This window comes from Spironucleus salmonicida, chromosome 5 (genome assembly GCF_000497125.1).
Source record: "Spironucleus salmonicida strain ATCC 50377 chromosome 5, whole genome shotgun sequence".
In the NCBI taxonomy this organism is placed as follows: domain Eukaryota; phylum Fornicata; order Diplomonadida; family Hexamitidae; genus Spironucleus; species Spironucleus salmonicida.
In genome coordinates, this window is record NC_090600.1 from 1,490,341 (window position 1) to 1,503,624 (window position 13,284).

Consider the following 13,284-nt stretch of genomic DNA (forward strand, 5'->3'; position numbering starts at 1 on the left):
CAAAATTTATTATATATAATTAATTTCTATTTATTGTCAAAAAGAGAATATAATTTAATTGAAAATCATAAAATATAGAATTACATATAAATATTGATAACCGACAGTATTAAAGTATGTTCCTATATTTCTAAACCTAGATAGTTTGGTTTCAGTATGAATATAAAAATACCTGTTCTAGGAATCGAACCAAGGACCGACAGAACTTCAGTCTGACGCTCTACCATCTGAGCTAAACAGGCTTATAATAATAATAATAATTTAATTTAATACATATTAATAATTTCATTGTATTATATTTAATAAAATATTATAGTTTAATTTTAAATGCGCTAAACTAAATTCGTAAAACCTTCAGAAATACAATTATCCTAATCACTAGAAAAACCACTAAAATAACCACTAAATAAATAAGATACAGTTTTAACTAATGGAGTACCGAATTTTTATAGATATTATTCAAAGTAGCAACCGTAAGCCTTTGAAAATTTGATATTCAGTGTAGCAAAGCAACTTCTAGATGGAAAATCTGAGATTACTATAGAATATATTGATAAATAAAGTATTTAGATACTTATTGATGTTCTTAATTTAGATTTTCCTGAACTGTTACCTTTTACATTATAAACTTATATATTGTAAGGAGAATTTATTAAAACTTTAGTTTTCTAAAGACCTAATAAATCTGATACATAAAATTATTAAAAATAAATAGAGTCTATAGTCGAATCTTTAATACAACCATTATTAATTCTAACTTCTGACTATGATAAATTTCATCATATTTTTAATCTATTAACTTAGTTTTAATGTGCAAATTCTGATAATATTGAATATAATTCAATATTGTGTTTATTATCTAAAAAAGCTACCCCGTTAGGAATTTCTAAGGCATTTACTTATTTGTCAAATAAATTAAATATATTTTCAATTGTTAATAAAGCTAAAATAGGCAATTGTATCCATTATTTTAATACAATCTTTTAAAATAATTCTTTTTCTAACGTAGATTGTTACATACCAGCATAAACATTATATACTTGTATTAGCTAGTCCTATTTTTCATTTTCTGACGATTGCATATAGAATATGGCTCTAGCATATAACAAACCTGAATGTTTATCAAATTACTATAATCCTCTTTTTATTTCAGGGTATACACCATCTACCGCTTTAGAACTAGGTAAAATAATAGCTAAATCAGTTGATAAGCAATATATTGATATATTTTTAGATCCTAAAGGTAATAAATTAGAAGATATTCTAATATCAGGATAGTGGTGTAGTAAACGTTACACTGATGCCAAAATAAATATTATGGGACTTAAATTTGATGAATTAAATATTAAGCACTCCATTCGATTATATATTTCGCAAGGTGACAATTATTATAGTTTTCCATATGAAATTTCATAGATCAATAATAATGTTATAGAGGAGCTCTAGTAATCTTTTATAAAAGTATTCGAATAAAAGTATTATGGTATGTTCATTATTATAGATTTTCATTCAGACTATGAATCAGTAAAAGGTAAAATTCTTTCTGAATTAGGCAAAATATTTTAAAGCATAAAGAAACTAGGTATATATAAAGATATGGACTAAATTAATTATAGTGGTAATAGTTCTGCATCAGTATTTCTAATTAAATGTTGATATAGTGATAAATTATATATTAATTGATATATGAATGAAAAAAGCATTTAATTAATAAAAATAACAATATTATTTCAATTACAGTAAATCTATCATTTATAAATATACTTTATATTTATTATATATGTATAAAAATTATATGCAGAATGAGTAACGTATAAGACAACTCTTTTCAAGATTTTTATCAAAGACCATATATCAATGAACCTGAGACTAGTTTAGAATTTAAAAAATTTAAAGATGAGTTATATGTCAAAGTATCTTCCCTTATAGGTACGTATGACTCTATTTAACTTTGTTCAGAAGAACTTCATAGCTTTCAGTCTAAGAAATTTCTTAAAGGTGAAGTTAAGTAATATACATCTTGGGATTAACAGTAAAATAATAAATTTGCTATTATTGTATAAGCAATTGGAGTTAAATCAGTTAGCCCTAAATAAATTTTATATTGTATGGGAGCTAATACATTTACAAGGAAAAATATTGGGAGTAGATTATAAAAATATAGACTATCTATTGTGAGAGAATATCAACTTGAATCTACAGCTCAGATTTAAAATTGGATGTTTCCTCGTTCCACAAACTCATAGATAATTATGGATATAGTATCAAAATGGCATGTAGTATAGTTTGACGGATTTTCAATGTAGGATATATAATAATTTTTATTAATATAGTGAATAATATTTATCAATCAAAAATAGCAGTATTCACATAAGGTAAATTAACTTATTCAAATTTTTTATTGAGTATTTTGCTAATAATTCTTTCTTAAACGTTACAATTTAGTATTTCTGTTTAGTAAAGATTCTCAAACTTCTCTCCATTAAAAGTTTATAGGCTATGACAGCAACTTATTGCTGCACCAAGTGAATGATTAAATCCATCTTTTATTACTTCATCAATTATTACTAAATGTTCTATTGCTTAAAAATAACTTAAAAATAGGAGATGATTAGGTTGTTTTAATCCACAATCCACTAATTTTAAATATTTTACACACTGTGATAAATCCTAATTTTCGCTAAAATTCATAAAGTCTAAATCACAGTTATAAAATTCGAGTTTAGAGATGTAGAAAAATGATTCGTCTGTATTAATATTAAATCTATCTAAACGTTAAGGTTATATTATATTATCTTATAACATAATTCTGGGTAATGAGAAATAATTCGGATTTATCTCCATTATTCTAGATAAAATAGGCTACATTTATAAAACATTATCACAATTAACGCTTTCATTCATATTAAAAATATTAATTCCATAAAACTAAAATGTGTACAACTAGTTCAACTAAATTAAGTAAAGTTCTAATTGTTCTTTAAATTTTTCGTTTTTATTAGCCCAATTTATCTTTTCTGATAACTTTTATAATGTTTCATTTTTAACATTAGCATGCGGAATTATCTATAAATAAGCTTATTATGGTAACGGGCAGGATTAGTTATCTTTCCATAAATTCCATTCATGAAATATAATTTACGGTTATGGGAATAAAAATCTTTTATCATAGGTCTAATCTTATTCACTATCTTTTGAGTTACATAACTATATTTCACTAGGAAATTTTAATATAGTATCAATCTCAGGTAAAATAGACTATTTGCGATGTTTATATTTTAAATTTTTATCGTAATCAAATAAAAAATTACTAACTTCATATTCTCCGATTTTAGATACAAACCCACTTTATTTTTATTCCATTTACGATATGTTTATCCTTTTATCAATTGAAGAATCCTATCGAATTACAACATTTAGAACAGAATTAAAAGTGCAAATCAGTTAGCTATAAGGGAAATCAATCTAAGATTGACCAACAAACTAAGCATACAATTCCAATATCTCATAATCACTAAATATAGAAAATTGATTATTGTTAACTTTTATATATTCTAGCTAGCTTGAATGGAGTAAGCAAACTAGTTAGTTGACAGATTCAAACTAATTATATGAAATATCAATAGATAATAATGAATCTGAAGAAATCTAAATAAGTTTTAACTTATTATTTGATAAATCTACCTGTATCACTACATTTGAAACTAAAATAAACTCGTCTAATAAATTATTTGCTAAATTAATATAAATACAGGTTTTTGGAATCTTATAACATGATTTAATCTGATTCTTTGATAAGTCTAGATATTTCAAGTACTTAAAATTATTGCCAGAAAATTCTACTAAATTGTTACCACTAACCTTTAAAACCTACAAATTGGGAAATGTAATGTCAAGTTTATATAAATTTTTAAGGCAATTTAGAGATAAATCTAGATAGAGGACTGCTGGAAACGGACTTTAAGAATAACCAGAAATAATTAAATTTTAGCACAAAATGATAGCTTGGCATGTTTGTTGGGACTAAATTTCATCCAGAGTTTAGATTTTTTACTAAGACGAATTTAGAATCATTTTATTATATTTAATATATTAATATAAAATATTAATATGTAATATAAGTAAAAGTATATTATATATATTTTAGTAGCTAAATTATTGTTTACTTAATATAACATTAGATATTAATAAATATCAAACTGTCTGATATTTTACCAGTTTAAAAAACTATATATTTATATTATATGAGTTACTAAAAGTAAAAAGTATATTATTTAATATATATAATAATATATATTTACTAAAATTCAACTATTCACAAAATATAAAAATATAACGTTTTAAAATATTGCTCTGCTTATTATAGTCTATAATGACACATTTGGATAATTTAAAATTTTGATATTAGATGGTAACTATATGTTGTTTGAGTATAATACAATTTATATCAAAATTAAGTATTATTATATTTTTAATAATATTTATTGATTAATCTTTACATTTTACTTTAAGAATTACTCTATATAAAATAGTCTTTATCATAATTATTTATATAAGTTCATAATTTTTGCAATAAATATAATCTGCGATTAATATTCTTAGTTATTTTACTCGGCTAAATCAAACCAAATTTTTTAATTAAGACTATTTGTTTATTACTGATATAATGATAATTATATGTTTCTCATTTTAGAGTTTAGCTTTTCAATAAAGTTTATGATTATAATTATTTATGCGAAAGTATTAAGTACATTGATTTAGATATAATTTCGTTATGCTATATTAGATTGACTAGGTTTTGAAAAACAGATAAATATATAATTTGTAAACAACTAAACATCTCCACTTGATCTTTTAGAAAATCAAAAAATACAGAGCTCGTTTGGAGACGTTGGGTTGCTTAATAGTATATATAATTATTAAAACTGGTAAGGATATTTATCTGAACATATTATTTCTATGTGCATAATCTATATTTAATAATTTAAGGTAACTGTGGTGATATTTAAGTGGTAGTATTTTGAAATAAATAAACAAATGTATAATAATATTTATAAATTTAACGGACACTTTATATTTTTGAAGATATTCAACGTATGCTACTTTTTATTTGATAAAAATTTATATATCGAATTAGGATTTATATTTTTAAATAGTGCTTACCTTGTATGATTATAGTTATTGTACTTTATTTACTTAAAATTGCATGTTAAGGTTATATTTTTTAACTAATATCATTTGAATTTTAAATACATTCAAACATATCATTTACATTATTACTGAATTGGGAAATATTTATAGATTGTTATTAATCTACAGCAATGATTACACATTCATACAAGAGTAGTGTAATTTAATTATAATTTTATTTAAAGTAATAATATAATTTTATAAATAATATGCATGCCCTATTTCCCTAATATTTTCATTTTTAAGATTACATAAAATTTATGACTTAACAAAATCATTACCACTTTGACGTCCCAAAGCTGCTTTGAGATCTCTTGGACTTCCCTTTTTCTCCCAACTGCACACAAACTAACTTTGGCATTTCCATAAAACATGAAAGTTTGGCATTGTCTCTAGTTGGAGAGTAAACCTTAGATTTTTCAAGCTAATCTAATCTCTTCTGTTCTTCCACTTCCCAAAATTTTTGCCATTTTTCTACTTTAATTTGTACAAATGCCTATTTTTCGATGATCTACTGCTGTCTTGAAATCTCTGCTTCTATGTTCTGCTGCTGGAGTTCCTGCTCGGCTAAAAATTCTGTTTCTCGCTGTAATTAGTATTTTTCTCGCGTCAATCTCGCAATACCCTCTCGCTCTAGTTTCTTAAGTTCCTCTTCTTGAGCTATTTTCTATAGTGCTTGCTCTCTTGATTTTTGGAGTTTGACCTGTGTCTTTTCAAAATCTTTAGCAAGCTTTTCTCTACGTTATTTAAGATTTTCTTCAAAAATCTCATTTTACTCAGGGTTTAGATCGTCTTATATAGACTTGTTTGAAACTGTGTTGAATTTTCTAGTTCTAAGTGGTCTATTGTCGGTTTTAATTTCACGAATTGTTGTATATCTTAGTTATTTTTGCTTAGCTTCATTTTCCTTTGCTATACGGTCATTTTCAATCTCTATTAGTTTAATTCTGCGCTGTTCTTCTTTGAGGTCATTTTGCAGTAGTTATTAGTGTATCTTTTTCTCCTCTAAACGTTGAGTTCTTTCACTTTTTCGTTTTTCTAGTTCTTCCATTTCAGCTTTTCTTCTAATATTTTCTTAAATCTGCGCCTCTTTTTTAATTAAATTTTGCCTTTCAATTTTTTATAAAATTTCCTATCTTTTTTTTTCTTTTGCTAACTTTTCTTATTCTTAGAGTTCTTGTGCTTATGCTCTAGCAATCTACTGTTAGATTTAATCTGACTTTTATTTTACAATTTATTGCTATTTTTTATCTTCTAATTATTTTTCTTTAACGTTCTTTCTGAATAATAGTTCTTATTAATATCTAGCTACAAATTCCTCCTCCTCCATCTACTGTTTTATTTTTTGTTCTTGCTCGTATTTCAGTCTTTCTTTCTACTTTTAATCTAACATTTTTCTTTTTTCTTCTAGCTATTCTTTTTCCTTTAATCTAGAAGCCAGTTAAACTTACATTTAATCAGTAAGATATTCTTTTGCCTTTAATTTAATTTTAAGAGCATGTAAATGTTATACATCTTTTTCTAATTCTTTCTCAACTATTGTTTCGATATCACTATCAGATAATGCTTTTTTCTGAGTTTCGTCAATTGTAATCTTCAATAGCGATTTTTCATTATTATTTTTTATCTTGTCAATTAAATTAACCTTCTTAGTAGATAATTCTTCTTCCTTTTATATAACTAATTTTCTAAGCTATTCTAAAGTAATTTAGTCAGTTTCTCTAGCTTCTTAAAATTTTCTAAGTCTCTCATCACTTTGGATTGCTTTTTAATCTTTTACATATTGTTATTATTGATTAATCAATTCTTGGTCGACTTATGGTTTCGAAGGTTCCTGTTTAGGCTCTTATTTGATATGATCTACTTGGATCTGTTATATTTTCGTTTATTCTAAAGGTTTTGGCTCTTTTATAAATACCAATTTTCCTGTCTCTTTTTTCTTATTTTTAGAATCTTTACCTTCGGCCTATTATTGACTTATACTAGTATTTTCTATTAATTGTTTTCTAGCAGCGTCTTCTCTTAACTTTTTCTATCTCGCTATTTCTTGTTGGACAATTAATTTTTACTTTTCTTTAATCTTATCCCTTTCTTGCTCCAATTTATTCTTTAAATTTTACGCATCTTAGTCTTTCGTTTATTGAATCAATTATTATTTGTTTAACTCTTCTTATTTTAGAAGATTTTTTTCTTCTTCATTTAATTTAAGAAGTTCAAACTATTTCTATTTTTTCTACTAGGAAATCTCTTATTTTTTAATTTCCTATTTTAATTTTTCTTCTTAAAGTTTATCATAATCTAGTTTATCCTTCTATTTTTACATTAGTTCTTTTTCTTTTTACAATTATATTACTGCTGATTCTTGGATCTCTTTTTCTACTTTCTATTTTTCATCCAATAAATTCATACCATTAATGTAAAACTACTATCCAAAAGCATCAAACTAAATTTTCCCATCAGCAATATTTAATTCAATACTATGCTAAATAACAGCAAAAGGTTGAAATTTATAAAGGTATAATATTTTTGGTAGATCAACTAATTCCCAAGTTTGGCATCCTTTGATCATTAATCGCTTTAATAATGATTTTTCACCATATACTTGATCTTAATCTAGTTTTTCAAAGCTTATACCAATATACTCACTGCTAGTTGTAGAAATTCCAAATTTTAATGATAATTTATAATCATTTATTTCACATTTGGTTACAAAAACAAAAAGATTTACAGTTCCTTTGTAGTTTTAAAGTTATTGAGCATTTTACATAATATTTATATCTAGCTATGTTTCCTCAAACGGTTATTAAAAATGCTTCTTAAGTTAATTCAATGCCACTTGCTTAACTTATGGCACCGTAAACTCAGCTCCGTTAAAAGATAAGGGTTTGGAGTCTAATGATTATTTCATTATCCAAATAAGCTTACCTGGTAGTTCTAGATTTATATTAAATTTAAAAGGTCTTGAAATGTTGCATGATGATTAAAAAATTTAAATATTTTCATTTAAGAACATAAAATTTACATGTACTTAAGTTGCTTTTATTGGGAAATATGCTGTATAATTAAGCCCTTCTGTTGTAGTAGCTTAAGTTTTAAACTGTACATTAAAAAAGGATGATAAGTCTGAAAGATATGGTGATGTTTTTGGAGATATAGTGAAATTTGAAGTAAATGTAAGGCATGGTTAATTTTGTTTTTATATAAGCTTAGTCTCACCAATTCGTTAAGTCGCTGAAGTAACATAAACCTGCACTTTATTATAAGTAATAGTTAAATTCTATAATGGAGTTAGTACATTAGATGAATAAGCTTTGTATGTGTCAAATTCAGCAAAATATGGTTGTTCTTATTCTAACTAAAACGAATTCATTTTTGCAAAATTACCTAAGATATAGTATTATTTATTATTTAACATAAATTAAAAACATTTATTGTCCTTTCTTATGTACTAATTTAAAGCAATAATTGATAAAATATGAACTGATTAAAAAATTTCTTACTGTGCGTTCAGAATTAATGGCAGAATAGGCAGTAATCTTTAATGACATGTGGCAGCATTGGGTTATAAGCAATGACGAGGCATATATCAAAACTATTTGGAAAACGTCACAACATTAGTTTACACCATAACAATAAAAAATGATTAAACTACTATTTGATTCAAAGTTAATGTGATAATAAAAATCATACGATGGGCTGCGCTAAAACATAATCGCAATCAAAATCTTTTTCAATGTCACCTTTAACCTTAAGATGATGTTATTACTCTACCCATACGAAAAAATAAAAATTTTACCCCTTAGCTTTCATTTCTATCCCATTTACGCCTTCGATTGCCAAATAACCTGAGATTAATTATTACAATAAATGATCAAAAACACCAGATGGGTTCTCTTTTGCCTAGAATTTAAGACGACGTATTCCTGTATTTTATGCATCTTCAGTTAACGGCTTAATTCCATTTTTAAAAATTGATACTCCTTATATTTTCAATGAAGCAATATTAATATACCTATAAATTTGTAAAAAGTCTTCAATATTGTCAGTATCTACTATTTATACAAAAGAATCTGTGTAGTTCATATTGTCAGTTTGCGGAATTTATAACCGAAGAGTTAACATGTCGTCCAGCGTCATTTAATAGAAAAGGTTGAATCTTTTGTTTTAAGTATATATTAATAAATATATTTTTAAATGAAAATAATTATAGATAGACTAGAATGCGATTTACCTAATCAGCCTAATTCTGACATGCTTATAACAATGAAAAATGTATTAATGTCTCTTAAAACATAAAGTAATATTGCCTTAGAATTTGAATCAGATTAATATAAAAATTTGGTCATTCTCTCAGTCATCGTTTCATATATTTCCAAGTTAAAGCAAATCTAGGAGTTAGTAATGTCGCATATCAATATATATTAACGTGTCTGTTTAACAATACTTGATAGGGATGATATATATTTTGTATAATCTTCAGTTTATTATTAACATATATTTGATATAGAAAAATTTGTTATTATAGAAAAATTTTTGGAGCTTAAATAAGTTACTATCATTATAACTACTAAATTAACGTAGTCCGTCAAGTAATTATCGTAAGATATTAAAAAACTTGGAGTTAAAAATATACCTACAATTTCACTTATATCTAGGCAAAATCTATGTTTTTAAACACTGAAAACTAATCTTCTGGATGTGGAAGATTCTCTAGATATTTATTGTAGTTACCTTGTAAAAAATTAATTATGTCAATATAAATCAGATAAGCATATTTTATTATAAAAAGATAATTACTCTCGATAGTGTAAATCTTAGATATAGGATATTGATGAATTAGTATAGTTTACTAGAGAAAAATAAATATGCCCGTATTATTTTAATCAAAGCTACTTAGAATAAGCAGACATTATTTTCTGCACTTATAAATATTTTTTTGATGAAAGAATTCCGAATATTGCAAAATAAAAGTAGATTGTACTAATTATTAATGAATAAAATGATTTTATTTAAACGTGTTGCGACTAGTATAATTTTTAACTTAATATTAAAGATATTTAAAAACTTATTATAGCAATTAAATAAATTTTAAAAAATGAATATCTACCTATTGTATAATTATTTTAAAATATAATTAAAGTTTAAAGTAAGTTTGTAGATATTTTTTAATAATCTATTGTTGATGCAAAACTATTTTTTGAACATATCAATTATCCAGTTGATCAAAAAATCATATAATCATTTAAGAACGATAAAAACTTTTACCTCAATAACAATTTTTACAAGGTGTTAGTGATAAGTCAATTCCCAAAGGACGAACAAGTGTATTTTAAAATTTTAAATTAATCTGGTTAATTAATCATCACTTTAGTAGATTCAAAACACGTAATGAAACCGTTTGTAGGTAAATATGCTTCAATTATATTACTATCAGCTAGTTTATAAAAATAACAATTTTTAGAATATAATTTTTCAACAACATTCTCAAGTTTAATATATGTTAAAGTTAAATCAAAAAATATCAATATAGTAGAAAAAGTTAATGATTACTTATTAGACGGATCATTTTAATATTCGTCTACACCTTGTTATTTAAAACATATATAACTTGTAGTATAATATTTTATTCTGAAGTAATAAAGCAAAGGTTTTGTAATATTCGTTCCGAGTTACAAATTTTTATCTAACATTACATCATTTATCGAGAAGCTTTAAAAATTTTATACTTTTAATTTGATTATAGATTCAGCAGTAAGTAAGTTTGACGAATTAGTTTAATAGTTTCAATACAGTAGTTCACAATAATAAACTATTTTGCTAACAGTATTTAGTGGAAAATTTTAATAAGGAGTATTTTTGGATTTTTCTTTTGTTTAATTAATTTTATTGGTATCTATCCCGTTTCTACCTATACATGAATTTTAAATTTAAGAAAAAATGAAATATTATGGAGACAGCGGAACATACTGGTATCACTGGTAAGCATTTAGTAAACTATAGTAAATTTTTTTTAGAGCATCAGATCAGGTATCCATATTTTTAGTTGACTAACGATACTAACAAATGAAAACATTGTTAAAAACTCGTTATATACATGTAGTTACATCGTCTATAGTATTTTAAAATACCGATTAATAAATATAATAAACAACATGTTAATCAATAAATTTAATTAATACTAAGTAGATGATGATCTAAAAAATTTAATTAAAGAAACGTTTAGAATTAATGGCAGAATAGGCAGTAATCTTTAATGACATGTGGCAGCATTGGGTTATAAGCAATGACGAGGCATATATCAAAACTATTTGGAAAACGTCACAACATTAGTTTACACCATAACAATAAAAAATGATTAAACTACTATTTGATTCAAAGTTAATGTGATAATAAAAATCATACGATGGGCTGCGCTAAAACATAATCGCAATCAAAATCTTTTTCAATGTCACCTTTAACCTTAAGATGATGTTATTACTCTACCCATACGAAAAAATAAAAATTTTACCCCTTAGCTTTCATTTCTATCCCATTTACGCCTTCGATTGCCAAATAACCTGAGATTAATTATTACAATAAATGATCAAAAACACCAGATGGGTTCTCTTTTGCCTAGAATTTAAGACGACGTATTCCTGTATTTTATGCATCTTCAGTTAACGGCTTAATTCCATTTTTAAAAATTGATACTCCTTATATTTTCAATGAAGCAATATTAATATACCTATAAATTTGTAAAAAGTCTTCAATATTGTCAGTATCTACTATTTATACAAAAGAATCTGTGTAGTTCATATTGTCAGTTTGCGGAATTTATAACCGAAGAGTTAACATGTCGTCCAGCGTCATTTAATAGAAAAGGTTGAATCTTTTGTTTTAAGTATATATTAATAAATATATTTTTAAATGAAAATAATTATAGATAGACTAGAATGCGATTTACCTAATCAGCCTAATTCTGACATGCTTATAACAATGAAAAATGTATTAATGTCTCTTAAAACATAAAGTAATATTGCCTTAGAATTTGAATCAGATTAATATAAAAATTTGGTCATTCTCTCAGTCATCGTTTCATATATTTCCAAGTTAAAGCAAATCTAGGAGTTAGTAATGTCGCATACAAAATTAAATGAATACTTATGTTTAGTTAAAATTCAATCAATATAAACATTCATTAACCAATGCTGTTAATATCTATATCTAGAATAATTCCATAAAGTCCAATAAAGTATAAACACTATATTAATTTATTATTTTACCATTCCACCGTAATTTTCCTTATACAACTTCCTGATACGACACCAAGCGAATATAAATCCCAGTATTCTTCTAACTTATGAGTTTATCCAAATTCAATCTACGGTAAAGTTAATTCTTATCCATCACATTGAGTGATATTAATATTAAAATATTTTGGAGCATTAACTCTATTATTTATTGGATGACCGATAATTAAATATCTTAAATATCCTGGATAAAGCAAAATCTATGTTTGACCATATTCGACAGTTGGATAACAAGACTCATAACTTTTAACATTAATTAGTGTCGGATTCCTATATTAACCTCTTGCCTATTTCTTTGTATATTTAACAGCTCTGTTTAATAACTGAAGATTATCAACTATATAATCTATTGAATCTGCACTTATTGTATTCAAAGATTTAAACTTAATATGTGCTCTTTGCTATTGCATCTGAGTAGGTAGAAATATTTAATCATATTATATATCCATTTAAGGATGTAATACATAAATTAAGCTAAAAAGTGTTATGCAAAAGAATAGAAGATTTTACACTAAGTAATTTTTTTAAGTTTATTAAACTTATTCGGGATTATATTCATACGAAGACAGTATCAATTCAATTTCAGAGAGTTATCTAGAATCATTTAGATTCATTATTTAATAATCTGTATTCATATTATATATAAAACTTCAAATTTATAATTATTACGCAACTTACACAAGCTACAAACTCATAAATTTTGTCGTTTAAGATAATTGGATTGCTAAATTTAATTTATAATGTAAACTTGAGTTGCAAAATACAATAAAATTCAATTATGAGTAAGTTAAATATGTATATAGTT

The 13,284-nt window shown here is 24.7% G+C and overlaps 9 protein-coding genes and 1 non-coding gene across 10 annotated transcripts; 4 read left to right on the plus strand and 6 right to left on the minus strand. All coding sequences in view use genetic code 6, as the record gives it.

Annotated features, from left to right (window-relative positions):
* Positions 1 to 169: 169 nt before the first annotated feature.
* Positions 170 to 242, minus strand: SS50377_t20079. Its single transcript has one exon. It is a non-coding gene; the product is annotated as a tRNA-Phe (tRNA).
* Positions 243 to 327: 85 nt separating this feature from the next.
* SS50377_25458 (Transglutaminase/protease-like domain-containing protein) lies at positions 328 to 1,656 on the plus strand (the record flags this gene model as incomplete). The annotated part of the gene is made up of 1 exon (XM_067909290.1): positions 328 to 1,656. The coding sequence occupies one exon, from the start codon at positions 328 to 330 to the stop codon at positions 1,654 to 1,656; it is 1,329 nt and encodes a 442-aa protein (XP_067764111.1).
* A 146-nt stretch (positions 1,657 to 1,802) lies between these two features.
* Positions 1,803 to 2,336, plus strand: SS50377_25459 (uncharacterized protein; the record flags this gene model as incomplete). The annotated part of the gene is made up of 1 exon (XM_067909291.1): positions 1,803 to 2,336. One exon carries the CDS (start codon positions 1,803 to 1,805, stop codon positions 2,334 to 2,336), a length of 534 nt encoding a protein of 177 aa, XP_067764112.1.
* A 10-nt stretch (positions 2,337 to 2,346) lies between these two features.
* SS50377_25460 (uncharacterized protein) lies at positions 2,347 to 4,074 on the minus strand (the record flags this gene model as incomplete). Its single annotated transcript, XM_067909292.1, has 1 exon — positions 2,347 to 4,074. One exon carries the CDS (start codon positions 4,072 to 4,074, stop codon positions 2,347 to 2,349), a length of 1,728 nt encoding a protein of 575 aa, XP_067764113.1.
* A 1,390-nt stretch (positions 4,075 to 5,464) lies between these two features.
* On the minus strand, positions 5,465 to 8,560 carry SS50377_25461 (uncharacterized protein; the record flags this gene model as incomplete). The annotated part of the gene is made up of 1 exon (XM_067909293.1): positions 5,465 to 8,560. One exon carries the CDS (start codon positions 8,558 to 8,560, stop codon positions 5,465 to 5,467), a length of 3,096 nt encoding a protein of 1,031 aa, XP_067764114.1.
* A 146-nt stretch (positions 8,561 to 8,706) lies between these two features.
* Positions 8,707 to 8,865, plus strand: SS50377_25462 (uncharacterized protein; the record flags this gene model as incomplete). Its single annotated transcript, XM_067909294.1, has 1 exon — positions 8,707 to 8,865. One exon carries the CDS (start codon positions 8,707 to 8,709, stop codon positions 8,863 to 8,865), a length of 159 nt encoding a protein of 52 aa, XP_067764115.1.
* Positions 8,866 to 8,874: 9 nt separating this feature from the next.
* On the minus strand, positions 8,875 to 9,327 carry SS50377_25463 (Eukaryotic initiation factor 4E-like protein; the record flags this gene model as incomplete). The annotated part of the gene is made up of 1 exon (XM_067909295.1): positions 8,875 to 9,327. The coding sequence occupies one exon, from the start codon at positions 9,325 to 9,327 to the stop codon at positions 8,875 to 8,877; it is 453 nt and encodes a 150-aa protein (XP_067764116.1).
* Positions 9,328 to 9,384: 57 nt separating this feature from the next.
* SS50377_25464 (Rad3-related DNA helicase) lies at positions 9,385 to 11,577 on the plus strand (the record flags this gene model as incomplete). The annotated part of the gene is made up of 1 exon (XM_067909296.1): positions 9,385 to 11,577. One exon carries the CDS (start codon positions 9,385 to 9,387, stop codon positions 11,575 to 11,577), a length of 2,193 nt encoding a protein of 730 aa, XP_067764117.1.
* Positions 11,578 to 11,586: 9 nt separating this feature from the next.
* Positions 11,587 to 12,039, minus strand: SS50377_25465 (Eukaryotic initiation factor 4E-like protein; the record flags this gene model as incomplete). The annotated part of the gene is made up of 1 exon (XM_067909297.1): positions 11,587 to 12,039. One exon carries the CDS (start codon positions 12,037 to 12,039, stop codon positions 11,587 to 11,589), a length of 453 nt encoding a protein of 150 aa, XP_067764118.1.
* Positions 12,040 to 12,364: 325 nt separating this feature from the next.
* On the minus strand, positions 12,365 to 12,889 carry SS50377_25466 (uncharacterized protein; the record flags this gene model as incomplete). Its single annotated transcript, XM_067909298.1, has 1 exon — positions 12,365 to 12,889. The coding sequence occupies one exon, from the start codon at positions 12,887 to 12,889 to the stop codon at positions 12,365 to 12,367; it is 525 nt and encodes a 174-aa protein (XP_067764119.1).
* Positions 12,890 to 13,284: the final 395 nt, after the last annotated feature.